Below are 26663 nucleotides of genomic sequence, written 5' to 3'. Positions count from 1 at the left end.
AGTACCGATTTAAATTATTCCAAAAGCATCGCCCGCATTTAGATTCAGGCCCCTTCAATATTCAGGCAACAGATGTTTCTAGGCCATGTTACATAAAAACAGACATCATCTGGCGTCGTGACAACTCACAAAGCAGAATCGACAACGCTGCAAAGGAAACGTAGGGATGCGAGTTTAGGGATGTATTTCAGCTTTAAATATAGGACTTCTTGAATTAGTTTGTGTTTGATTCATTGGAGTGCAGAGAGAGGGCATACAGGCAATGGCAGGGTAACTCAAGTTTGATTTCGCCTGCAGAAACGTTCCCCTGGAGCTAGCGAACTTTGGGGGAACTGCTTTGGTTCCCTGTTCAAATCCCTGTGTGGAGGTGGCATGTTCTCCCTGTGTCGGCTCCAGGTTCCCAAGTTTAGGTTCATAGAAGACTCTCAATTGTCCGTAGATGTGAATGTGAGTTTGCCTGCTGGCCCTGTGATACACTGGCGACCTGTCCAGGGTCTAGCCTGCCTCTTTCCCAATGTCAGCTGGGATTGCCTCCAGTTTCCCCCCTTTGAGCCTCAAAGGATAATCGGTACAGATAACAAATGGATGGATTTCCCACACAGGGGCGAGCAGCAGCAGCATGCAAAACTCAACCTATCTCAAGACTGGCTCAACCAGGAGAATCCGAAACAACAGATACAATAATATTATCAGGCTCACACTGTGCTGTACGAACAGAATCACTGATGTCCAACTGAAATACCTGAAGATAACTAATGCAACAGTAATGTCTCGTGCTGTGAGTATGAAATGTCAGATTATCGGTGGTTTGCCCAGAGCTAAATACTATTGCGCCCAGCAGAGACATTTAAACTTTACCCCCAGGTAGAGAACCACTAATTAATCAGTTACACACAGACACACACACACACACAGACACACACACCCTTAAATTAAACTCTGCTGAACAGGTTACAAATGTAGAGCCGCTTTCCTTATCACAAATCTGTTGAAATTCCTCCATCCGCTGCCCCCTTTGTTGCAGTAGGTGTAAACTACATCAGTAAGTGAGCTGAAAAATTAGGAGGAATCACATCGACTTGTTGTCTTCAGGTCATAGGCGCCTGGAAATATAACCAGCAATTGGATTTGGAAGAGAAATTATCAACCGTGACACATTCATTTATCATCACAGGCATGAGGTGCATTTAGTTCCTCCAGCAATCGTACCAGAGGCAAAGTGGGTCTGTGTCTGACCCCCTGCTTTTAACAAGCTAGGGAGAGAATCAAATCTGCAGCTTAATTATATTCTACATCATTCTATCCAAACCTATTATTATTACAAAGGCCCATTTCAAAGCAAATGAAGGAACTCAACATTGTGATTATTATTCCACTCTAAAAGATGAAGGAAATGTGTTTTACCTCTGGTTTCCATGGCATTTTCTTGTGCCTCTGGCTGAGGAACTTCCGGATGCGGGTGTGGCCTCTTCCATCAGACCCTCCTGTGATTGGCTCATCGTCCTTGAAAGAGAAAAGAAAAAGAAAGTTAGATGACGCACTTATTCATCTTTAACTACAGAGAAGAAACACTGGTGGAAGAGAAAGAAAAACGAATGATGGGGAAATCATTTATTATTGAGGTGACCTGAAGTGACATAATTGATATATGGGATTAAGTAGCATTGTGAGACAGCTCTTTGTAATTTGCTTAGGCATCAATCAGCATTACACACACACATACAGTCACACACATACACACATATATATCATGAAAGAGCAGACCGAGGAAACACAGGGTCGTTTTCTCAGAAGGCTCCTCGACTAAGACCCTGTGGAATCTCCTCTCCAACATTCACTGCTAATCCAGCGTTTGACTCGCCAAAGCCCTAATCTCCAGCCTGCTCTCACCATCCGCCCTGGCGGCCAAGACCTCCTCTCTGGGGAGCCTGAACTCTCCCCCTGATCGGGGATTTAGCCCTGTGCTGCAGCCAGCCTCTGTGCTCTGCTGTATTAGAGGCCATGTTAATGCTAATGTCGTGGTGTGACGGGCAGGACGGAGGAGGAGAGCGTGCAGGTTTCTCGGGCCAGCTGTGAGCAGATATAAACCAGCCGTGCTCCCAGAGGAGGAACTGAGTTGTGGGCCTGTTAAATGAGTAGCAAAGCATCCTCCACTTAGCAGAGATGTCAAACAGAGGCATGCCTCCACAGAGTCGAGCCGGAGAGGTTTTCAGCATTCCTGAAAGCACCAGTGTTGTTACAAGAAAATCTGAGGAGGAAAAATACTTTTTTGGAAGCGGAACAGGCGTTTCCAAGAAGAAATCGGTGAAGATGATAATATAGAAAAGTGACGAGGGGTCCCGTCTGCGAAGAGGAGCGTAAACTTCCTGTTGTCTGAGCGTACACAAAGACTCACTCTCAAGTTTCCAGTGAGTGAAGTACACAACATTCATATTAAATTGGGTCTCACATGAAACATGAAGCAGGGAAATGAAGGTGTAAGACAGGGGCTCAGCTGTCGTTAAAATATAAAGGTTGATAAATCTGGAATTGTTTGCACTCTTTGAAACCAGATTTTTTTAGAAGTGAATTGCAGACAAAATTATACTTAATTATGGCTTATTATGCTATTATTGCCAGATCTGGATCTTGTCATTATGAAAAATGGTTTGGGTAGTCCTCAATTATGGCCTTAGTGCAAAGACAGATGCATTCTGGCTCCATCTGATGAGATTCACTATCTAAATATAAGTTCTTGTCACAGCGTGAGTTAAAAATGGGGCGAGAGAAGATTGGGCTGCTTACTAAACTCAAATAGCACTCAGTAGAAAGTATGCATTCAACAGTTCCCTGATGAAACCACATTTAAGTTCACCAGAATCCTGTTTTTAATTTGAATCTGAACACACTCATAGACATCAGGCCCTTAAATATGCTTGATTCTTTTCATCAAGAACCATGAATTATTCTCTGATAAATTAAATAAATTGTAAAAAATCTGCACCATAATTGAATTGTTTTACTTCCTGACCATCCCCGAATCTAACATAGACAAAAACAAACCTCTTTGTGGGAGCAATGTCCTGATACTGAAAAACAAGTTGTTATTGTTGGTTCTGATACTTTCCTATACTAGCTTCCAGATATCAGAACTCGTATTAACACCACCTCGTACTTTATCCTATTTCAACAACATCTAATGCAAGAGAAGTGTGCAGTGACTTAAAATCTGGAAAAAACATGTTTGCAAAGTTTAACTTCTGCAGTCGGTCCAGTTCTTGCATCCAGATCATTACAACCCTGTTCCCTCATTAACATTAAACACCACCTAGAGCGTCGAGCGTTGTTTTCCTTTCAGCCTCGATGTCGCGATCACTAATAAACCTCAGACCTCGGACTGTCTCTGGCTCTCTGCTGTGAACCAGGAGAGCGGGGGGGATGTTTCGGTTGCGGGCGGTCGCTCTGCCGTCTAATCAGCACTCTCTATTAGAACAGGTGCAGTGACTGTTTGAGTGAAGATGAGAGATAATCCGTGCAGCTAAAGGACTCCGGGACCTGCAGCCGCTGATTGTGATTTAAAGCGGCAGCGTTTTTTGGGGGGAATAAAACGTCGTCGACTCTGAGAGACTGAACTCTGAATCACCGCCGGAGTTTGTGAGCGTAACTCAGAGAGACGCCGCTCTCCTGAAGCGCTGCCTCAGCTCGGGCCAGCTCCAAGTCTGCTCATCGATGCAATACTAAGATACACAGTTAAACTCATTGACCTAAGGTTGCACTAACAGCCTTCATTAGCTCTATACTTTTTTCTTTACCTCTATATTGACTTAACACTTTGGCTCAATGTCCTCATTGCAGATACAGTCTCTTAAGGTGAAGGCAGCTCCACAGGTTTCTGGCAGGAGCAGGGCCCAGGACTGTGTGATCGTGTTTCATTCATAATTAAAGTTGATGCTAGAGGGTCCGTGAAACTACCCTATGCGTTAAAACAGGGAATATCAATCACACTGATGAGAGCGACTGTTCATCATATGTTTATATTGCTGTTTGCTTTCACTCAAACCCGAATGGGCATTTGTCTGCCGCGGCAGCGAAGTGTCCGAGACAGAGAGAGTGAGGCCGAGTGGCGATTAATTAAAGCTGCACCGAGCTGCTTCATGTATGAACACGCACGGCCGAGCAGTTCATCACAGAAGGGATTGATTGATGGATGAGCTGTCGGGACAGAGAGTTTCTGTCGACCGATAACCGTTCATCCAACCGTCCAATCATCCGACAGTAGAACACCTCGCTGTGGAGGGCGCCGGCCTCCGGCTCGACTCCTTCCTGACTCCCCGCGTTCAAACGGCAAAAAAACTCAATTGATGCCCTTGCTGATCTCAGCCCAGGGAAACAACTGGAGCCAGTGTCCTAGAATACCAACGAGCTTAATTAATCTCCCTTATTAAATACAAACAAGCCCCAGTCTGCCGGGAGGGGGAGGGAGGTGGGTGGAGTGTGTAAGAGAGAGGGGGGAGAGGGAGAGGGAGATTATTTCACAAATCTCCTCACCCACCATGATAACCCGTGTAAATGAGCTCAGCTCGGACAGCTCCCAAATGTCCACAAATCATAGATTCATTTCAAGCTGCCGCAAATACGAAAGTTAATAACCAGCGTGGAATAATTACATAATTCTCCATTTTTCATTCATGATAACCACCACAAAGACATACAGTATGGTAATTATTCCCTCCATAATGATGATATAGATGCTTCCAATTTGTCATCCTGTGGTCTTGCTGAATCAACAGTGAACGTTCCCTGTACTTATATATTAATAAGTGCAGCTGGAAGCGAAGACTGTGGCAACGACTAATCACAGCGATTCATCAGCAGGAAGAAAAGTTGTGACGTGTCCCGGCTCTCGAGATGTTTCTTAAGTTACAGTAGGATTTGAATACAAAGAACCAGAGAGTATATATAGGTGAACGACATGAGATTACTGCAGTATAGCTCACACACCATGCCTCCTCCGTGTTGGTGAATGGGACATGAACCAACCAGAAGTGTTCAAGTGTTTGTTTTAAATTATTAATTTGATGTAATGCAAATGAGGTGGATCGTACTAAAGCTTTGACCGACGGTACATGATACCATAATTTCACATGATCACAATTTAGCAGACATGATGTCAAAACCGCAAGATGGCAACAGCAGTATCTGGGATGTTTTAGCTTCACTTTTGTACAATCGGAAAAAGTAGGGATGCTTCGAAAAAAATAGAAAAATATCATATATTGTGCTTCCGACAATGTTGGATACCGACTGTACATCACCATGTTCTGGACAATTCCAGCCTGTGACAAGTTAACACCAGTGTGATGTACAACCTGAGATAGAGGTCTATACACAATCATAGAGAGGGAAGGGGTGAAATGAAGAGGAGAGACGAAGAGGAGAGAATAAAAACATAAAAAGTGTCAGAGAGAGGAAGAAGAATAAGCAACAAAACACAAGAGAGACGAACAGGGACAAATTCAACAGAGAAAAAGCAGTGAGCCATGGAGCCATAAAGAGAAAAAGAGTGAGTGAAGAAGCCGTTTGATTGGTAGTGCAACGCGGTGGTGCCAGCCGAGTTCTCAGAAATCCCTGTGGCACAGAGAGAGTCTGACGTGACCGAGCGCTGCCAGAATCCCTCCGGTGGGCAGACCGAACAGAGCAGGGTCTGCCTGCTTTCAGATGTGTGAATTATTACACAGAAGTTTATTACAATGTAGATGTACGGTTTCTATATGCAACATCATAATCCATCATATCCTTCTGTGAAATTAATGTTTATCGAGTGCTACGCTCATTCAAATTGAATCCAACGAGGTCCCGTGGCCACTGCAGGGTTTTCCATTGCCAGTCCCAATCATATCAACTGCTCCACATGATCAAAAACCATGCATTAATCATAAAACACAGTGTGTTTCCTAACCTTATCCATTGTTAACTCCACAATTCTCCCCATGTGAAATGCTAAACTTAGGATTCTGATTCAAGAAAAGGAAATGGAGGCATGCAATGAATTGGGCTCAAAGTGATTCCTGCAATTCCGGAATCTTTTGTGCAAATGAGCATGAAAAGCGTTCATTGGAGCGTGATGGAAGCATTGAAGCTTTTTTAAAGAAAAGATGAAGCAGCAGGGCACAGCTTTTCACATGCTGGTGTCCTGGGGTCTTTTAGTACCAAAGGAAGCGAAATATGGAACAAAAAGGAAACCTGTGATTTTCTCGACAAGCTCTGAAGAATTTCTGAGTGAAAGGAGTCGCATAAAGCCCGACATGATGTGTGTCACTTGTATTTTTCTGAATCCCACCTTGGAGGAACAATAATGGCGACCTCAACACAGGTTAGGACATTAGCTATCGTTGACCAGCACATCGAATCGGACAAAACCTGACAAAAGCAGAAATCGATGGAGAGAGATGTCTAAGGAGGTCAGCGTCTACCAAGCTGAGGATATTGTGGCCTTTACTGCACTGAGATTTAATAAACTGCCCTTTAAAAACAGTGCGATTAAATTTAGTTTCATTATACTAACGCATATCTGCTGACGAGGCGTTTCCGGAGCTTCAGTGTTTTCTTTGACAGACTTTGGGCTTAATGCAGTTTCACATCCACCAGAAAACACGAGGAGAGGGAACAACAGAAAACCGATAATGTCTCTTTTAAAAAGATCGCGATGATGACAGCCCATAACTAATCCAGACACAAATCATTATCGCACATGAGCAGCTATTGATCTCTACAACAACAAAAAAGTACAGTAAAGTACTTTTATTGTTGATATTTAAATATACAGCCAGGAACAAGGCTGCCTTTGGTCAAATTCTGTGTACTTACTTCCGGGGTGGAGACAAAGTCAGGTGTGTCAATGTTTAAAAGATTTATACGTATTGCCGGTAATAGTAAAATGAGCATATTGTCTATCCAGCACTTTGATAGACGTCTCACTCAGGCTCATCAACAAACACTGCTGGAAACTGAATTCTTTATTCGTACAGTAGCATGCACTGGTGATGTGCTGCTCTGCCTGCTGATTAATGAAGAGGATTGTCCTGGGAACCACCTCCGTGATACGGGATCAGCACTCGTGAGCGTTCTGAGGTTGAATAAATCTGCCCCTTGATCCCACAATCAGCCGTTCTAGTTCGGTAAGAGCGAAGCGTTGGGAGCCCTCGTGCTCTTACAAGCAAATCCCTGTCTTCTTCCTTAACAAAATGGCTGGCGCTGCCGAACAGGAATCAGCCCAAGTGCATTCAGTTAAACTATAGGAGAACAACTCCCGGCCAAGAAAAAAGAGGGAGTGCAACTATTTTTGTCTCGCTGCTTGCATTATTCATGTAAGTAATTACAAGGCTGGTCAAGGGAACACCAGTGGAAAGAGGGGGAGAGAAATGGAACATAACTAGGGGACGGCTGCAGTCGATAATAGGAGTGATAGAGTCAGAGGCTCCAATTCATTGGTCGGAAGATTAATGGTGCAGAGATGAGTACGGCAGCGACACAATAAGATACAAAGGAGACGAGGAGAGAGAGAGATGGAGGGAAGGGAAGAGATGGAAAGACAGTTGATGGAGAAAGAGGGAGAGGATGAGCAATCATTATCCTACATGAATACTTACAGCACAGTGATTTTAATTAGATGATGAGGATGTGTGGAATAGGAACAGAGTCGGGCCGACTGGGAATGCACCACGCATTTATAATCACATGTACATATATGACGTACACTGAGAAGGTACGTGCATAGCAGACTGTGACATTTATGGATTTGGACCTGGGACAAGGTGGTTGGGTTTCTGTCTCTCTTGAGCTCTCATCGATGCAGCAGGCGTGTGAGGACGATGTCTGTGTGGAGGAGTCTCTCTCTCTCTCTCGGGATCGATACTGGTCCGAAGAGCTTTGTCTCCGCAGTCACTTTTGTGCAGTCACGTCTCAGGTGCTCTTACAAAAACCTAAATGTGTTGTCTCAGGGGCTCAAATTGAAAAATCCGAAAAAAAATATATATAATAAAATGTATTTCCAGCAGTATGTAAATGTTTGGTTGACTGAGGACAACAGGGAGAGAACGGAGGAACCTTAAACTCTCTGCTTGATTGTTTGCTTTGTAATCTTTTCACTGCAATTAAGGCTGAGAGGTGCTTCACTCCAGCCGCAGGATAAACACTCTGGTGCCTTTTATCATTACAAGTTCAATGTTAGTCGAGCTTCAACAAAGAAGCGTCTGGGAGAAGTAAGGAGGGAGAAATGCTTAAGAGTTTTATTCATTATCTTAATTCCGGTTATTACTTGAAAAGGTTTACTTGCTCGGATGTTCAGAAAACACATCACTGTCCTCTTGCCGCTGCAGCTCCTTTTTTCAGCCTCGGTCTCTATAAAGTCCTCAAGCCCGATAAATGATAAACGTGTAGGAGATGTAGATGCTTTATTCGGGGGGAGTGCTAGACCAGTCGCTAGCCGTGCATAAACGTAGAGAAACTTGTCACATGCCACAGGGATGATGCAGAAGTATCAGCCAGAATACTGCCAAGGTGCTCGGGCTTCAGGAGCAGTGTTGTCTGTGCGAGTGAAGAGCTCTCCTCAGACTGTGGCCTTTTTACATTCCACAAAGCAACACAAAAAACCTGAATAACACACTATAAGAAAGAAAAAACAGACGTCTCGTTCAAAACAGGAATCCAGCATCTGACTTGCAGCCTTATGCTTCCCTGGCTGTGCTGCACGTTTTACTGTCCGAGCAGCTAAACGCATTATTCTGCATCTCGAAAAAGGTTTGGAGGAGAACAAGGATTTATGAAACAAAAGGTTTAATATCCACGTTAGGTTTTCTGTGCAGGCTGACTACTACTGATGGGGTCTGACGTGGGGCAGCTGGAGAACAGAAGAAGCAAACAGTCGACTGCCAGTCATCGTCCTCCTGCTTGGTTCTCAGTCTGAACAAATCAACACTGAGCCAGCTGCAGGGAAACTGAGGTGGAAAACAGAGAAGGACCCGGACGCACAACTCGCTCATGAGACGGTTTACAGTGACAAAATCTTCTCGGTTTTGCCAAAATTTTATCAATTTTATCTCAGGTGCAGATAAATATTATTTTTTCGCTGACTTTCCAACATATTTTATTTAAAGCACACAATTCCACCAGCTTTCAACTTTTCCAGAAACAAATCATATAACATCACTTTAGGCAAATGGTGGAGAAAACTTTTTTTCCCCCATGAGGGTGGAGGTGGATTTTTCCTACATAATCAAAAGGAATAAACCATATACATTGCTTTATTGTTTGTGAATGCATTCAACTCATTAAGAGTTGCATATTTCCTGCCGTTGTAAATAGAAGAACATTACACATTGAGAGAGCCTGTGTTTAAAATCAGACAAATGCTGGGAACATCTGGCGAGTGTTTGCTCGTTTCGCTCTGCAGTTTCCTCTGTTTGCACAAAAATGCTAATTAGCAAAACAACCAGCAGGTTCAGATGGAAAGTAGCAGAAGCTAATCTGACTGTCTGCTGGTTTGGATTAAATCTGTAAATCACATGGTACGTGAACGCTTGAGCAAAGACATTCACTCTAGCCACCTGCAGGCAAAGGATTTTAATATATTTGTTTAGTACCGAGGTTGTATCGCGTGTGTGTATGTGTTTGAAATTCTAGTTTGCATTCCTTCTGCAGGTGTTGAAATGGCTCATCAAGTCTATACTTGTGCTTTCCTATAGGTGACGCGAGGTCGTAGATATAAAAGTGTTTTGAAAATAGTTTAAAATGGTGGCATGCCAATTTCGTGAGGTGCTTTACTGTGATGAAAAGGTCTTTGTTGTTGTCTCTGAACATAGCAACAGTGTGTTGAGTTTGTATTTACGTGTTGAGAATGTGTGTATAACACTGTGTGTTTATCGCACACAACAAAACCTTAGCAGCCAGGACATTAACGACTCTGACTTTAAAGTTAACAGCTACACTGACCTGAAACCAAGGGTGTAACATGAGGTAACTCTCCATACACACACACACACACACACACACACACACACACACACACACACACACACACACACACACACACACACACACACACACACACACACACACACACACACACACACACACACAAACACACACACACACACACACACACACACACACACACACACACACACACACACACAAACAAAGTCCAGTGGAGGAGAAAAGTAAATGTTGAGCCTTCAGTCTGGAACATATATCAAAATGGACGACACGTCTCGACTTCCTCCACTTCCTCCACTTCCTCCACTTCATCTCAGTATAATAACATAAAACGTCCCAGGTATAGAAGTCCCGACGGTTCCCAGGCCAGTCTGAGCTGTCAATCACAATGTTTCAATCCAATTCTACAGGATGAAATAACTCATTGAAACCACTTGGAGAAACATCAGTTTGGTTAGAGCCACATAGAATGGCAGAAAGCGTCTTTGAGAAAAAAATCCTTTAATTTGTTGATCTTGCAGTTTGGTACCTGTCCCATTCACTAACATGGAGGGGGAGGAGTTTATGACCTGTAACCAGCAGCCAGGGTGCGATTGAGATGATTTGGCCCACACATTCTGACAGACTCTCAAGCTTTCATGCTGCAAATGAATAGATAAGAAGGAAACACATTGGCAGACGGACTCAAAGCTGGGAAATTATGAAAACCTCAAATCCATAGCTGCACTCCCAAATGAGTGTGTGCCTGTGGCTGTATACCATCGCTGCTGTGCGCACTTAGATGCTCAGCACACGCGTGCACGCTCACTTATACACTTCATTATAATAAAAACTGGCTTCAAGGGGAACTGCTGCAGACAACATAAGACTCATAAGAGGTGGTCGTGTCTAAATTATCTCTGATCTCAAGTTAAGAGAACAAAGGATGAGGACCCTGACTGCTATTATGGAGATTGTACAGAGATTAGCTATGCCTACAATCGATCTTCTTATCTTACCCCAGCTGAATAAATTCACTGAAAGCAACGCTCTCCGACATTAAGTCCAAGGGTCTGTTACCTGCACTGAATGTGTTAAGAACAATTGATAAGGTAGAACACAGGGAGTCGGCCATTATCGCTGAACAAGCTTCAACAGCGTGGCTCAACCGCCTACTGCTGGGATAAAACACTGAGTTTATTACAACAATAGAAACATTATCTGAATAAAAATGATTTTTCTTTTAAATGTTAAAGTAATTTTCTGTGTAAAGGTGAAAAACCCTAGCTATACCTTACCTGTAGACATGTGCAGCAGTGGAAATACACTCACATTTCTGCTCTAACAGGCTTTTTGTTTGTCAAAGCAAGACAAGCAGAGCTGTAACCAATAACACTAACAATGGCTCCGTGTCACTTAAGTGTCCCAGTAAACCGGGGGCCAATGCCAGCGCACACAATTATCAGTGTCCGTCCCCGGCACCGCTGCCATCTAAATAGAATGGAGCCATTAGTTACACCTGTATTTGACAAGTCAAAGCTTCTGCTGTGAGAGAGGTCCGTGGGCGAGCTGTGGTTCTGCTATCAGTCTGGAGCATGCTGTTACAGATTGACAATTACCGCTCGTGGCTATTTCTCTTCCTGTGTGTGAGCGACAAGCACAAGGACGATGCATTTTCTGACGCAAAGGAAGAAAATGTTCTGGACCAAACCGAGGGCAGCTTGCTTTGCCCTGATGTCTCGAGAGCGGACCATGGACTGGAACGTCCTTGCAATACTGTTATATTTTCTACTGTCAATACACACAGGGAAGTTTTGAGTAAACTTTCAATCCATCCGTTCATTATCTATACTGCTTAGCCTCTTGAGGGGTTGTGGGGGGAGCTGGGGACAATCCCAGCTGACATGGGGGCGAGAGGCGGGGCGCAACCTGGACGGATCACAGGTCCGACATAAGCTGCTTTCAGATAATCTCCTGAAATGATCCACAGGGGCTGTACGTGAGAACACAAATGTCCCAGTCAGTTGCTGTGGACATTCTCCTGGGTTCTTTGTGCCTGCTCCTTAAAGTAAAAAACTCCTGATAATGTCCGAATGTGAGAAAACAACAGGAGAACCTCCAGAGGATTGACCTCAACGATGGTCTGCGTTGACGACCTTTCAACTTTCAGAGGTTTTCCAGAGAAAAAACAACCATTCAAATTCATACCTACGATCAATTTATAATCTCACCCCAATCTGCAAGTCTTTGTACAGCGGGAAGAAGCCAGAGCACCGAGAGAAAACCCACAGAGAACATGCAAACTCCACAGAGAAATCCCTTTGCTGAACTGAGATTCCAACCGGGAACCTCCTTGCTATGAGGCGACATCATTAACAACCACAAAATAGTTGCGCCCTTAACTACACTTTGCAAAAAGATTTGTGCAATAATGTGTATTCAGAAAAGCTTTTTAGTCATAAATCCAGCCTTGTGTGTTTAGGTGCATGCAGTTACATTAAGACCTCACAGCGAACCGGACAAATTGACTGTGTAATGAGTGTTGAAGCTCATTCCACCAGTAGAATCTGTGATATTTAGCTTCGTTACTGTCAGACGAGTTTCTGCTGACCAGCACTCTCCAGCTCTCCGTATTCCTCCCTCCATCCTTCTTCCCTGGTAATTTCCCTTCCCTCTTCCTCTTTATTCTCTACTACAAAAGAACAGATAATTAAATGGGAACCAAGTTTTACTCCAAGGTTAGAGAGAGAAAATTAAAGCAGAACACAAAATCACCGTCTCCCTGACTAACTGCATTAAAATACCACTTATTATGGAAGCTCTTTAAGTGCTTTTAGGAATATTTGCCAAGCAGAAGTCTTGTATAGCACAACTAACCAGGATTAATGGTCGTAGCTATCTAGCAAATACCATCCTTTGCTTTTTCTTCCAGGCTAAAAGCCATATTCTGGAGAGAAACAAAGAGACCTAGATGGAGAGAAAGAAACTTTGATACCTCAAGCTCATAAGAAAAAGTTCCAACGTGGAATCTGGAAATAAAAACAAAAGCTGTTGTGGATGGAAATAAACAAAAAGGTTAAAAACAAAGGTGGGCCTCAATTTTCTCGACTTTGCTTCGTTGGAGTGTTTTTAAATTGGGAGAGGAGCCAGTGGGAGACGGCAGGAGATGAGAAAAGCTTGTGGCCACACCGGATTCACCGGACACATTTTCACCACCTCACACAAACAAACAAACACAACCATGTGTTATCCCAGCTTGTGGCACCAGGGGAGGACTTTTTCTCTTTTTTTTACGTTTTTGATTTTTACATTTTCATCTCGTCCCCATCATTTCTTTTTGCTTCCTTCAAAAAATAAATGTCCTGTTCTTCCTTTTTGGCTTTGAAAGAATTTCAGGCTCTGTCTTTCGTCTTAAAGAAAAAACTGTGCCTCGGTTAGCTCTGTTTCAAATGACCAGAATTTTCAAACACCTGCTCGGCTTCCGGGAAACGCACACACTCTTCTCCTGCCTCCCGGAGAGTCTCTCTCCTCTATAAGGTCCTGTCAGTGCAACTCAAACAGACACGAGCAGCTTTGAGGAGGAGGAGGCCTCCGGTTAATAAACTGTGTCAGAATGAATGTCTCCTCCGCAGCACACTTCATCAACTGCACACCTGTTCAAAGCGCTCGCATCCACCTGTAGCTCCGCTCTCTGCCGTCTCCGTCAAAACACAAAAAACTCTCGACGCCTCACTCGTTCTTTTTCCTCCCATCTCCTGCCTCCCGTGTTGCTCCGTGTCATCTGCGAACATCCCTCATTCCCTCCTGTCAACAAGAGTAATTAAAATTGGCCCCGGTGCTTTGTGTTTAATGTCCCCGTCAGCCCGGTGTAACCTTGGAGACACTAAGCAACGCGCTGCAACCGTTTGGCCCGAGGCAACGGCTCCATCTCATTGCCAAGTCACGCTGCACACGGCTGAACCGAGGTCACACTTATGCAATTTTATTCATAAGAGTCGAACCTGGTTGGAAAGGCGGAGCAGCGTTAAGCACTGTGGAGCGGGTGGGGTCTTTCTGTGTGGGGTTTTCTCCGGCTGCTCTGGCTTCCTCCGGCAGACCAAACACTTGGCAGCTCTAATTTGCCCTTAGAATAGTTTTTTGTCTCTGGCATGTGATAGACTGCCCAAGGCTGGGATTGGCTCCAGGCCTCCTGAAGCCCTCAAAGACATCAACACAGAAAACTTATTGTGTGTACGCTTTGTTTTTCTTTGCGTCACTCAAATTGCCGTGACATTTTTGTCGTCTCCTTAAAAGATCAAAGTGTTGAAAAATACGTATCTCCTAAAAATAGGGGCAACATTTCCAGCAAAATAAGAATGAAAATGTCAGAATGAGTTCTGTTGCGACACCGACAGTCAGGACACTGTGCAAGTTCTTCTATGGCACACAGGGTATTTCTTATAATGACAGCCTGGTTGGTTTGGAGAAGACAACGTGCGGCTGCTGTCAGGAGGGTCTGAAATTAACCTTCTGACTCAGCGGCCAAGACGGCAGGGAGATGAACAAATATCCACCAGGCGAGCAAATAGCAAACTGTCTTTCTGTGCCACACAGTATTTCACTGAGATGGTAAAGTTGTTAAAAACAAACTTAAAGCAATGAAAGAACGGGTTCAACTTTAAAACTCCAAAAATCTTGATCTCAAAATAATTCTAATGAACTAAAGATTACATGAGGTTCTCCAGCTGAGCCCGGAACACAGGAACACATATAACATGACACTGATTTGGTCATGGTCATGTATGTTCTCCTATCTTCTAAAGGCCTTGATATTCATGTGTTTTTATGTGTGTGTGTGTGTGTCTTTATTGACACCTTTGTGAGGATCATTTTAAGCATAGAGCCCTACAGAGTGAGGACATTTTTGGAAAGTGAGGACATTTTGAGAGGTCCTCACTTCTTCAAAGGGCTGTTTGAGAGTTAAGACTTGGTTTTAGGGGTTAGAATAGGGGTTTAGATTAGGCTAGTGCATTTAGTTTGGATGCTTAAGGTTAGGCTAAGGAGCTAGGGAATGCATTATGCCGATGAGTGGCCTAAGATAAATGCACAAACCTGTGTGTGTTTCAAACTCTGACACAGGAAGCAGACAGAAGTAGGACGCCTCTAAATCAAAATCAAAATATATACTCCAGAGATTCTCCTGCAGGGTTCGGACCCTGGCTTCACTGAGTCTGAGTCGTGAACCACTTATTTTTCCCAATGTCATATCCATATGACAGCATTTTAGGTGCTTGCTGTATATAAACGGCACATTTTATCACCTCTGCACTATTTTGACACTTGGATTGCCTTTTCTGCCTCACTTTCACATTTCATCATTCTGCCACTAACCTCTCTGACATCAGCTCTATTTCAGCACCCACACTGCAAACTCACAACCAATTCCGCGGCGTGGGTATTCAGTGGCGTCTTCGCACGTTAGTGGAGATGGATGGCTGCGAGAGAAGAATAATGAATCTTCATCATAGTCCGTCACTGTTTCACCCACAGTCTCAAGCTGCTGCTTTGTCTTCGTTTGTTTATGTATCTGCTGGCTCGGTTCCTTCTACCCATCCTCACTATTCTTTCCTGTCCATCCATCCATCCATCCATCCACCTGTCCATGCATCCAGGACGGAGGTGGAGAGGTAATTTATAGCTCGTTCCAGGACACTGCTCTCAGCGCGCCCACGTTGTTCTGGATCCTCTGTCCCTACGAAGCAGGTGCGTGGTCGTGATATCATCTACCTGCAGGCGTCTTGTCAGATCAGGGATGACATACACCGTGCACACCCCCCCACCTGTAGGACGCTGTGAAGAATCCTCAGCACACCCACACACTGCAGGACAACGCTCACGACTGCAGTACAGAGATTTTACAAACACACACATTGTCAGAGAACCCGTATTTAAAGAATTCGACCTTTGCTTCACTTCACGCTTAAGATTATATAAGTATTTGTGGGTAATTTATGTCCTTTCTTGCATTAGATCTTAACTTACTGGCACAAATTCCTTAGAAATGTGGTTATCTTTTTTCTTTATTGCATTATTGCAGAGTTTTCCCATGCTGGAGGAGGAGAGTGATTGGCTGTGACAGCGGCCGCTCGGGGTCAACTCCTAATCTCCTTCTCTAAGTCGGTCTCATCAGCTCTTGCGCCGCTACTGTGTCCATCACGTCTCCATCCAATTCTGTGTGTCTGATGTGCGTCCATCCACCAGCCTCTCCTGATTTCCCTCTGTTTCCTCCTCCCCTGCCTACAACGAGACATAAAACTCAGGGAATAGTATAACGGGTCATTTAACATCTATAATATGCAGTCTTGTCTTTTACGGCTGCTGGTGTAGTACAAACCTTGTTCCACTTTCTACATCTTTCCGCGGTACAATTACAGTTTTTCCACATAAGTGCTCACTGTTATCTTTTTCTGTGTTTCATCCTACATTTCACACAATCACAGTCGTGTAAAATGATCCAATCGCAGAGCACTCGCTCTCTGTAAATGGAAAAGATGGAGGATTTCCAAAGGGCTGCTGTTCTTGTGGGTTTTACCACACAGCATGGCCGGGCACTGTTTGATAAGTGGACTTATCCTTCATTGTTGGAGCTTTTAATTATCCTAGATGTTTTGGCCTGCACATTGTTAGTCTCCTTCAGCTGTTTGCCAATTTCCATTTTATCCATTTAACCACAGACAGCACATAGACCTCCACATAAACCTCCTGTGTAAACAAAGCTCTTGTGGTAGCATTAATTACAGCAACATAAAATCTTTTGATGAATCCTCTTGACCGTGAGGGAGACTTGCTGAATACAAAAAGCTCCCGAGCACCGGCCACTGTGGGTTCGTGCTCACACCGCTGAGGGCGTATTGTGTGTGTGAGACTCATCATCAATAATGAAAATGATGCCTGGGGTGATTTAGAGGTGGTGAAAACAAATAAATTGATTAATCTCAAACATAAAAAAACGATGATTTGCACCAAATGTAGCTTCTATTTCCCACTCGTAGCCGACTGCTCAGGGACGGATGAACAGAAACTATTAAAAACAGAGGCTCAAGTGTTTAAAATGTCTAAACATGTCACTAAACGTATTTATTTGGGCTCATAGGATGTTTAGCTGTTTAGCTTAGAAAGCTGCTTGACCTGGAATCAGTGCCAAGTCTAACTGTTTTTTCCATTTGTTGCCATTAATTGTTTCATCATGAAAAGAGTGTTCCAACTGAAATATATGTTGGATAAAGAGCTTCAGCCGTAAAATGATGTTATATGACATTTCTTTTCCAATTTCTTTAACACTGCAAGATAAGATCAACATTTTCAATTCATGGATCTTCCAAATGTGCTATTAGTACTTGGCCAGTAAATGTACCATAAAGAATCATTATCCGTAGTAGTCGATTTATGATAATAACTTTGAATTTGACCTTGAACATGATGTCTCTCTCCGTTAATTTAGCTAACCAAACCTTTATTTCACATGCAGTTTGAGCAGAAGTCATTTCAGGATCTCTGGATTTTCAATCTTGAACGAGCACAGAGACCAGACACTCACTCATACCTCACCATCGATTCCTAGATTGCAATTAACATAGTGTTGCTACTCTCCGGTCAGGCACAAATTGAAAAAGCCAATAAAAATTGGTTTTCTCCCGCCAGCTGCCATCTCACTGGAGACAGAAACGGCCGCTCCGGACCCGAGCGCGTGTCTCTCAGCCAGAAGCATTGACCTGGATGTCGATATATGTGCAAACTTCCTCTGGATCAAGTGAGAAAAATCAACGCGGCCGGCTGTTTAATGACAGAATAAATCCCAGAGGACGCTTAAAGGAATTGATATCCTGACAATAACAACAGAGGCTGAGAAAGGCGCTTCAGCAACTCGCCGTGTCGGCTGCAGTAGATTAATAGACTACTTAGTCCACCTGTTTAGACCATTACCCCAAGCAGGAAGAGAAAGATGAAGAATAATCACCTTCTCTCGTTTATCTTGGCTGATTCATCGTCCTGGTCAATGGTTTTTTCTCTTAAAGTGCTGCTACGACGTGCAAGTAGCACATCGAGTGGAAAGGATTGGAGGAGCTGGTAAATGAGGCTTGTTGCATTTATTAACTACTCACAAAGACTTTTAAATGTCAAACTTAAATATTGTTTCGATGGATTCACTTGAGGTCGACCGATAACGGTGTTTTAAAGGTCGATAAAGTAAAGAGAGTTTGGAGGATAAACAATGTTGACTTTATAAGAAACTAACGAAGTTAAATAAATTAATAGGAAAATTATTAAATAATAAATCTGAGTCATTGAAAATCAAACTCAATATTGGCAAAAATGAAAATATGTTGTTTCTTAGGATAACTGCATGGACCCAATCTTAAGTGAAGTTAGGTTTCCAAAGTTAGAAATAAGTAATTATCCTGATAGAAGACCTCTCGGTAATTAGGCCTTCATGTTTTTCTTATCTCGCATGATACATTTCACTTCTGCAGTAATTGAATTGGCTACTTTTAAAAACAACATTTTTAAAGAACCATTTTTTGTCACTCTGAAATGTCCAGAAGTGCAGCGCAGTCAAACGCACTACAAGTGGCGATAAATCCGACAAAGTGATACATTTTCTGACCTCTAATCTGTCACATTCAGGAGGTTATATTGACAAAGAAAATGATGGCATTATAATTAAATCATTATGCTCTTGGGTAATGATGTAATTTTGACACAAATCCTGAGCATAATACTATTCTAAGCCCATAAAATGCTCGGAGATGAAGAGGAGGAGGTTGAGTGAGGAAGAGTAGCAGAGACTCTGCTGGAGCTGATATGAGAGGGTGAGGAGGTTTGGATGAGGATGAGAGGAAGTGATGGGGGGCTCTTGTATACTTTTTTAGGTGGTACCATGGCGTGGTGAGGCAGCCACAGATCATATAAGGAGATCGATCAGCAGGCTCCGAGTGTCTGTCCTCTGGCTGGATAGCACGGGGACAACAGAGATCAATGATGGGCATGAGGCCGACGGGCTGGTTCACCACAGGAGACAATACAATACAGACTGGAAACACACGCCAGCTCAATAAAGGGGGAAGCACTGGAAGCAAGGGAGAACGAAAAAGAGGAAAAAGAAAGGTTTGATAGAGGGAGAGGAGGTTACGGAGGCACAGAGACAAAAAACTCAAACAAAAGCTAAAAACAGAGAAACACAAATAGAAATGATGCCGCAACATTAGCAGGAAAACAAAGGGATTAACCTTTGAGCTCAATTGTTTCTGTATGAGAATAATCCGAATAGATTGATGCAGTGGGAGTGGAAGTCCTAATAAATCCAAATACTATTGTTATAGTGCAGCTACACAAGTTTTGCATAGTACATATCCAGCAACACACATTGTATACCTGACTCAGGCCTGATGAGATCACCATGGTATTAAAGTCCCATTGACGCACAGCACACAACCAAACCTGATTCATTCTCAGCTGTCAATCATGATGTTTCTTTACAGCATCAAATAACAAATTGAAACCAAACAAAAGATGGACACTTTGACAAAAATAAATGCTATAAGAACGGGCTAAAAAGACAGAAACCATATTTGTACAAAATTTACTTGACGTGAATAAGGACTTTTTAGTTTGTGTCCTAAAAGAAATGGCCTATCCACTAACATGGAGAAAGGTTTATGACCTTTACTGTAGCCAGCCACCAGGGGGCGATTGAGACGCATTGGCTTCACTCTTAGGGAGCTACGTTCAAGTCAGGCTTGGTTAGTTTTCTCAGGCTCAGGTAAGACTAAAGAAATGAAGCCTGTTCAACACTATTAACGTACATGATAGAACATCAATAACTTACCTCCAGCCCTTATCTCCATATACTGGTAAATGTATTGCGGATGTTTTTAGATGAAAGCGTGCAGACTGACAAAAAGGGGGGGAAAAGAGACACTTAAGAGCTGGCACCTATAGAAACTCTCTGGAGAGAAGCTGAAGCAAAACATGAAATCCCCTTCCAACTCTTCAAAGATACGGCACCCGCTCCAACTCGGGCAAACAGGGGAATACTGATGAAAGCAGGAAATCTTCCCACGGGAATTCAAATGGATTTGCTCCTCCTCTTCCTTAAGAACACAACATGCCCAAGAACTTTGTCTCCGATTCAATTACTCACATCGCTCCATCCAGCCATTCGTCTATCTATCTACCCATGGCCATACTCTGCCAAGTCCGTCCCTTATCTGCCTCTCGTCAAGTAAATGCCCCGGCAGAAGGAGATTTGGAGGAAACAAGAGAGAGCGAGACAGAGTGTGCTCAGTTCTGTTGTTCAGCATTTTCCAGCATGCCTCTCATCCTGGCCTTGTTTCTATTGTTAACCGTCTCTTTGAGTCTTCGTGGAGCAGAGAGAGAAATGGAGGTGGGCTCGGTTTTTCTTTCCCTTTTATCAAGTGGCAACAGGAACAGAAACTGCACTTAAAAAATCTAAATAATCTCGCTTGATGGTTGATGTGTTTTCATATGCAAAGCGTTTGACTTCATCTGTTCTGTTCTCAAGGCCCCTGCTCCTCCTGTCTAACACTGAAGAACTCGCATGACTGCAAAAAAGTGATGCAAGCTAAATTCTTATTTTGTTTTTGGAATGAGTGTTTTGAAATAAGTGTTGAGTGAGGTGCAGTAACAAGTCAACACATGGCTGGTTGGTAAGTGGGTTTGTTGGGTTGGGGAGTGGTGGAGGGGGTTGGTTGGTTGGTTGGTTGGGGTAGATGGGCTGGTTATGTGGGGGGGTTGGATGGGTTGGTCGGTTACACAAATTCACGTAAAGTAAGTCAATTGTCTACAGAGTGATTATATGCTGTAGTTCGATTAAGTAAGAATATATATTTACCCTCAAATGCCACAATCAGATCAATTTCCATTTTCTTTAGCTCATGTAACATCACTCAATACCAAAATCTATAAAGACGCATGAATGATTTACTCGGCGGTTCGATCCCCGGCTCTTGTGTTCTGCATGTCGACCGTGTCCTTGTTCGACACACTGAACCCTGAATTGCCCCTGATGGCTGTGCCACTGTGTCAGTGATAGAGACGAGCTGTAAACTTGATTCTGACCCTTGAGTGGTCGTTAAGAAGAGAAAAGAGCTAAATAAATTCAGTCCATTTAACATTATCCTGCTGAACTCGCCCGATTTCAAGTAGCCGGCAAAGTAAAAGTGGCTAAAACTAAAGTTGGGGCGAGGACACAAGCCGGCAGCGACTGCTATCAACAGTGACCGAGGCCCAAATGAGGATTATCCTGGGATCATGACACTTGATGACAAGTCATTTATTGTAGTTTAGGGAAAAGGTTACTAGTCATGGTTAATTTATTTTATTTCTCCAAAAAAGCTCTTTCCAGTAACCTGCAGAATTATTTTTTAATGTCTGAAAATGTAAAAGTTAACATTTTATTAGTTAGATTTTCCATAAAGGAAACCCTATGAAAATGTTTGTATATTTTAAATTACAGAAAATCCTTATCTGCCAAAATCTGACTCTGCAAAACTTTTGATTAATTACAGATCCCAGCAGATCCGAGCAATTCAGTGTAGAAAGAAGATATTTCATCAACAAACTCAAACTGAGATTAAAAGGCTCTTCAGAGGCTTTTTCCAGTCTGTGCCTCTCGGAGTGATTCACGGTAATAATTAAACTTTACTGATATACAGCACAAAAGAGCTCAGATATATTAAAATGAAATAAATGCAGAGCCCGACTGAACCCTGACCAAAGTTTGTTTTGCCAACTCGAAGGTGATAAACGGAAACATCACTGATCATCTCTCTGACCTGACGGATGATGGATGGTATTTGTGTCGCTGAATTCATCCATAGCTGCATTGACACAAGCAGGGATCCATCTCGACAGCGTGAGAGAAAGAACCCCATGGAGGTGAGAAAGAGATACAGTCCAGTGTCATGTCAGTGGTCTGACCTACTGACCCTCACCCAGCAGGGCTCCAGCATGAAACCGAGCGGAAACAGCAAACAGCCCGACAGTAACAGGTTCTCTCGGACCAGTGCTGGAAGGAAGCCACCTGCTGGGAACCAGAGCGACGGCAGCAGAGAGTTTCCATAGAGGCTAAAAGGATTGAGAGGGATCCACCTGTGTCATTCAGATCCTTTCTATCTGGGATGTGGAGGACGGAAATAAAGCTAAATGCTGTTGTCGTATATTCTTTAGAGTAGATCATTTTGGTGTGTGTTCAAAATATAATGACAGGCTTACGTGTATGATACCTGCCTTCTGGACTCTCAGACATTCTCAGAGAGTCCTCCAGGTGTTTACTTTAGAAGTTCTCTGCCTTTTTGAAATGATCCTTGACTTTTGGGAATGACCTCTGACTAGCTAATGGATGGGTGTAGAAGGAATGTTCTTGACCAATGTGTCTTCATGTTCGGACACAAAAACATGTCCCTCTTTAGTCAGAAATCCCATGGGGGACGGCATTTACCTGAAGTCATGGGCGCAACCAATCTCTCTATATATACTGTGTGTCCGACCCCTGGAAGTCAGACTTCACCATTTGGCCTGGGTGATTTCTCCGAGTTCTAGAGCTCGTCTTGACCTGTACTACTTTGTATAATAAACATTATTATACTTGTAAGTACTGGGTCCGCGTTACTTTCCTTCATCTCCAACTTCAACAACAATCTCGACATCTCGGCTGCCCAGAATATACCATACTGTTAAGGATTAGAAAGGAATTTACGATCAGGAGGTGGAGGGTTGATTCGCTCGGTGTGAGGGTACGTAAATTAAGTATCATGTTGATTTTGATAATATGTCTACCGAGTGGGTTGCCCGTTTGTGAGCATGTACATTTCACTGCAGGAGCACAGTGAGCTGTGGGTTTACAGAAAAACGTTTCCACTCTTGGCCCCTGGTACCCAGCAGCAGAGGATGAAGACAGTGCCGGACCTCAGTTTCCCGGAGCCCTAGCTGTCTGGGAGTTTATTGCCGGCCCGCGGCTTGGATCTCCGGCGCCTGCGACCTGGCACCGGGCTGACAAATGCCTAACAGGTGACGGTGAGAATGAGTGAAAGCGGCGACGCACCCGCAAGAAAAACAATTTGGGACAAAAAACCCTCAAATAGCCTTGTGCAACAGAGCTGTCAGAGCTGTCAACACCCCCCCGGGCTGGAGGCCTGACGGGGAAGAGTTCACTGCCTGTGGCGCTGTCGCAGGCTTGTGGCTAAACTAAGCAGTCTGACATGAAATTAAGTCCCTTCAACGGAATAAATTAATTATCGAGAGGACGCTCATAAAGACACGGGGCCTCGTTTATAAAACCTACACACAGTTTTCCCTCACGATCAACTGGAAGATGTGCGCACTTTGGCAAACGTCAGTCTCCGCCCCAAAACAGAAATTGTCATTGCAAAAGCCTTAATGAATATTGATGTGAGAGTAGGAAGCAGAGTCAGGAGCATCCAGCCTGAGCCTCTCCTCAGTCAGGAGGGAAGAACGTGATGGTGAGACAGAGCTGATGAAATATGGAGGAGAACTGGAAGACGAGGCTTATATCTTTTACAAGTGAGAGGGGTTATGGAAAAGTCACGGCTCACGAACACCAGCACAAATACCACAGTTGGTTTGGAGGTTTGTGAGGTGGATCTAATAAGCAACATGTCATATGAAGATAGATTCAATGTTTAATATAATAATATATATATATAATAAAGAACAATTCAATTAAAAAATTACAATTAATTACACATGATTAATTTTAATGCTGGTTTTCATAGCTGTGACCATGATTACTAAAACTGCTTTAATTTAATTTCATATCTGCGCAAACATCCTTCATTACACAGCGAGACCATGCGTGTGCACAACGACAGTGTGTGTGTTTCAATAGTTGAAAATGAAAATGAACAGTTTGAAGGTGATAATTTCATATATCGCCTTTGTTTTTTAATTTCAAAGACATTTGGCTACAGGAGCGAGCGGGATTATTCTGGTACGATTCACATGTGGCTAAACCTCTGTGCTGACAATTGTTTTAATCTTGTTAAATCTCAGACTTTAGAAAAATATAAATAAAAAGACCAATTGATAATTTCTCCTCTTAACAGCGCCCCACTGAGAGAAACACTAACTCTTATTAGTTTCTTCTTAAGATCCAAATAACTCTGTCACTTTCGATTAATCTCAAATGAAATAATAATAGCACAACAATGTATTTTTGCCGTTTCTTGTCCCTCTTATGAGCGGCTGCAGATCTGAGCACCAGTCGCCTTCTTCAGGGCTGATGCACACTACAGGATAATCAGACCCATTTTAAAGAAGGGGCAGATGGGGGGGGGGGCCAGCGGCCAGTCGGAGCCAATTATCTGCCCAAATAAGTGTAAGGTGTTTACTGTTTACAAAATAAAGATGCAATAACCTTAATGCATCGGTAGAATATCAAACGTGTTTATTTATTGGTTGTGACATAGAACCCACAATAGCCAATGAGAGTTTTCCACCCTCCAGTTCAGATGGTGAAGGTTATGCACCTAAAGAGAGTTTCTTTGAGTTCCAGGTCTCTGGAATCACCACTGAGAAACAGTTTCCTACAAACGGCAGGTGGGTGGTTTAACTTCTGAACAAAATTGCCCAGTGTGTGTGTGTTCTTACGATTAAAAGATAAAAAATTGTTTAAATCTGTCTGTATTTAAAGTTGGTTTCTCATGTTTTTAAAATCGCTTAAAATCCACTACTTGCCCTGAGCCTCACTGAGGTATCATGTGACCAAACCCGACCACATCTGTGCTTATGAACTGTGTTGAAACGACCACTTAACGGTCAGTTCTTCCTCGAGCTGCTCAGGAAGAACTGACCCGCCACATCTAAAAGCTCCGAGTTCATATTCTACAGCTTAGTGCCCAGCTCACTTAGCAACAGAGAGGAATCCCTCGTGCTGCCTCTATCATCTGATATTTATACTGTCGACCTGTAGCTGGGCTCTCAGAGGCTGGGTCGGCAGTGACGCCCTTTAGTGTGGAGACAAATCTAACTAAACATTTTTAAGTAACAGACGACACTTGAGAAATGTGGCAGAAAACATAACAGTGCAAGCTCTGACAGCCGGGGGCGCTCAGGCTGATGCACCAAATGCCTCATGGGAGATCTAGTTCCACTTGGCTGCAGAGCCAATCAGGTGAGGACTGTGTCGACCAAATGTCAGACATGAGGACACTGAGTCACCACCTGGATTTATCACCAGGAACTGAACCGCTCCCTTTTTTTAAATCCCTGACAACATTCAAATGCGAAAATCAACGTAATGGATAACCTGGAAAATAAGTGATGTCTCACTAATCTCCGCGGTCAAATCTAAATGTCAAACTGTGCAATTACACTGTGACTCTAATCCTCATGTTTGGGTCCATTTACAGATTACATGGAGCAGTATACGCAGCTCGTAGTCACAGTCGAGCCTGTGTGGTGCAGTCGAGTGTTTTCGAGTGTCTCCGATCAGCCGTGTGTGTGTTTACCGGGCCCTCTGCGCTCGCCGCTCCTCATCACTCTCAGGGAACACTCCAGGTGCCAGCGCCGGCTTTGTCCCGGCTCCCCATAAACTCAGAGCAAGGCCAGAGCGATGTGCGGCGGCCATATTTACAGCCTTGAAAGCAATTGGAGGTTAACAATGAGGCCCGGCTCCTGCGGTTTATGAGCTGCTGCAAAATTGCCCCTATGATTAAAATCTCCGTCAGGTGAAAGACAATGGCGCGGCCCTTTCCCTCAACCCTCCGTGAATTATCTACTCAGGCTTATCCCCCCCTCCTCCCCTACTCCTCTCCTCCTCTCCTCCTCTCTCCTCTCTCCTCTCTCCTCTCCTCTCCTCGACCTTGATTTCAGGGCTTTATTGTTGCTAACGGGCCTTTTATTATCCACTGTCTTATCCATGTCTGGGAAAGTGCACTTTGTTGCTGACCTGCTCTTTGTGTATGTATGTGTGTATGTGCATGTGTGCAGAGAGAGAAAGAAAGAGAGAGATGTTGTCGTGCTTGTGTGTGTTCAGCATCAACAACACACATGCTACAAGTGGATGTACTGCAACACTGCTATGTGGCCTCGCCGTGGAGGAGTTCTCTGAGAATATACTTTTTTTAATTGATATCAATGCTGTTATCAGTTCTGCTTACGGGTTCCATACTTTATAAAATCCCTCAACGATTCCTGATCAATTTTTCTATGTGGGAAAACAATAGGCCTCTGAAAGTTTTCCTTGAATGATGCACAAAAGATTTGACACATTTAAGTAGATGGAGAAGCTCAAGGATGACCAGTTGTATTCAGAAAACTGTCTTGTATCAAAACCTGCAGATATTAATAAGATGTTGACAAACATATAGTATAGAACTGTTCAGAAAAACATATAATGCAGATAATAGTAGGAGAAGTACTTATATACACATATATATAACAAATTTGAGAAATAAGGGAGGATATGTGTTTCTTAGGTAATAAAGAGGCATCAATAGAAGTTAAGGGAGTTGGAAAGAACTGATAACGTAGGCTCATTTCAAACATTCTTACAGAAATGCAGCTACAATAACAACCTTGTTTTTTCAGGCCAAACTGGAGAAATAATAAATGCAACCAAACCGCCTACGTATTTTCTACCATTGTCTTGTCATCAGAGACCATTGGACTCTAAACAATGCCCGACACTACAG

General features: G+C 43.3%; 1 protein-coding gene across 1 annotated transcript in view; it reads right to left on the bottom strand.

Moving 5' to 3' along the window:
• The window catches only part of b4galnt4a (beta-1,4-N-acetyl-galactosaminyl transferase 4a), a 143351-nt gene that overhangs the window by 61416 nt on the left and 55272 nt on the right, over nt 1–26663 (bottom strand). The window contains exon 3 of the mRNA XM_061076911.1: nt 1405–1503. Coding sequence (XP_060932894.1) covers nt 1405–1503 — 99 coding nt within the window. The remainder of the gene's footprint in view (nt 1–1404; nt 1504–26663) is intronic.

This window comes from Limanda limanda, chromosome 8 (assembly GCF_963576545.1).
Source record: "Limanda limanda chromosome 8, fLimLim1.1, whole genome shotgun sequence".
Classification (NCBI taxonomy): Eukaryota; Metazoa; Chordata; class Actinopteri; order Pleuronectiformes; family Pleuronectidae; genus Limanda; species Limanda limanda.
The sequence above is the reverse complement of the archived record's forward strand: the minus strand, read 5'-3'. Positions and strand labels throughout refer to the sequence as shown.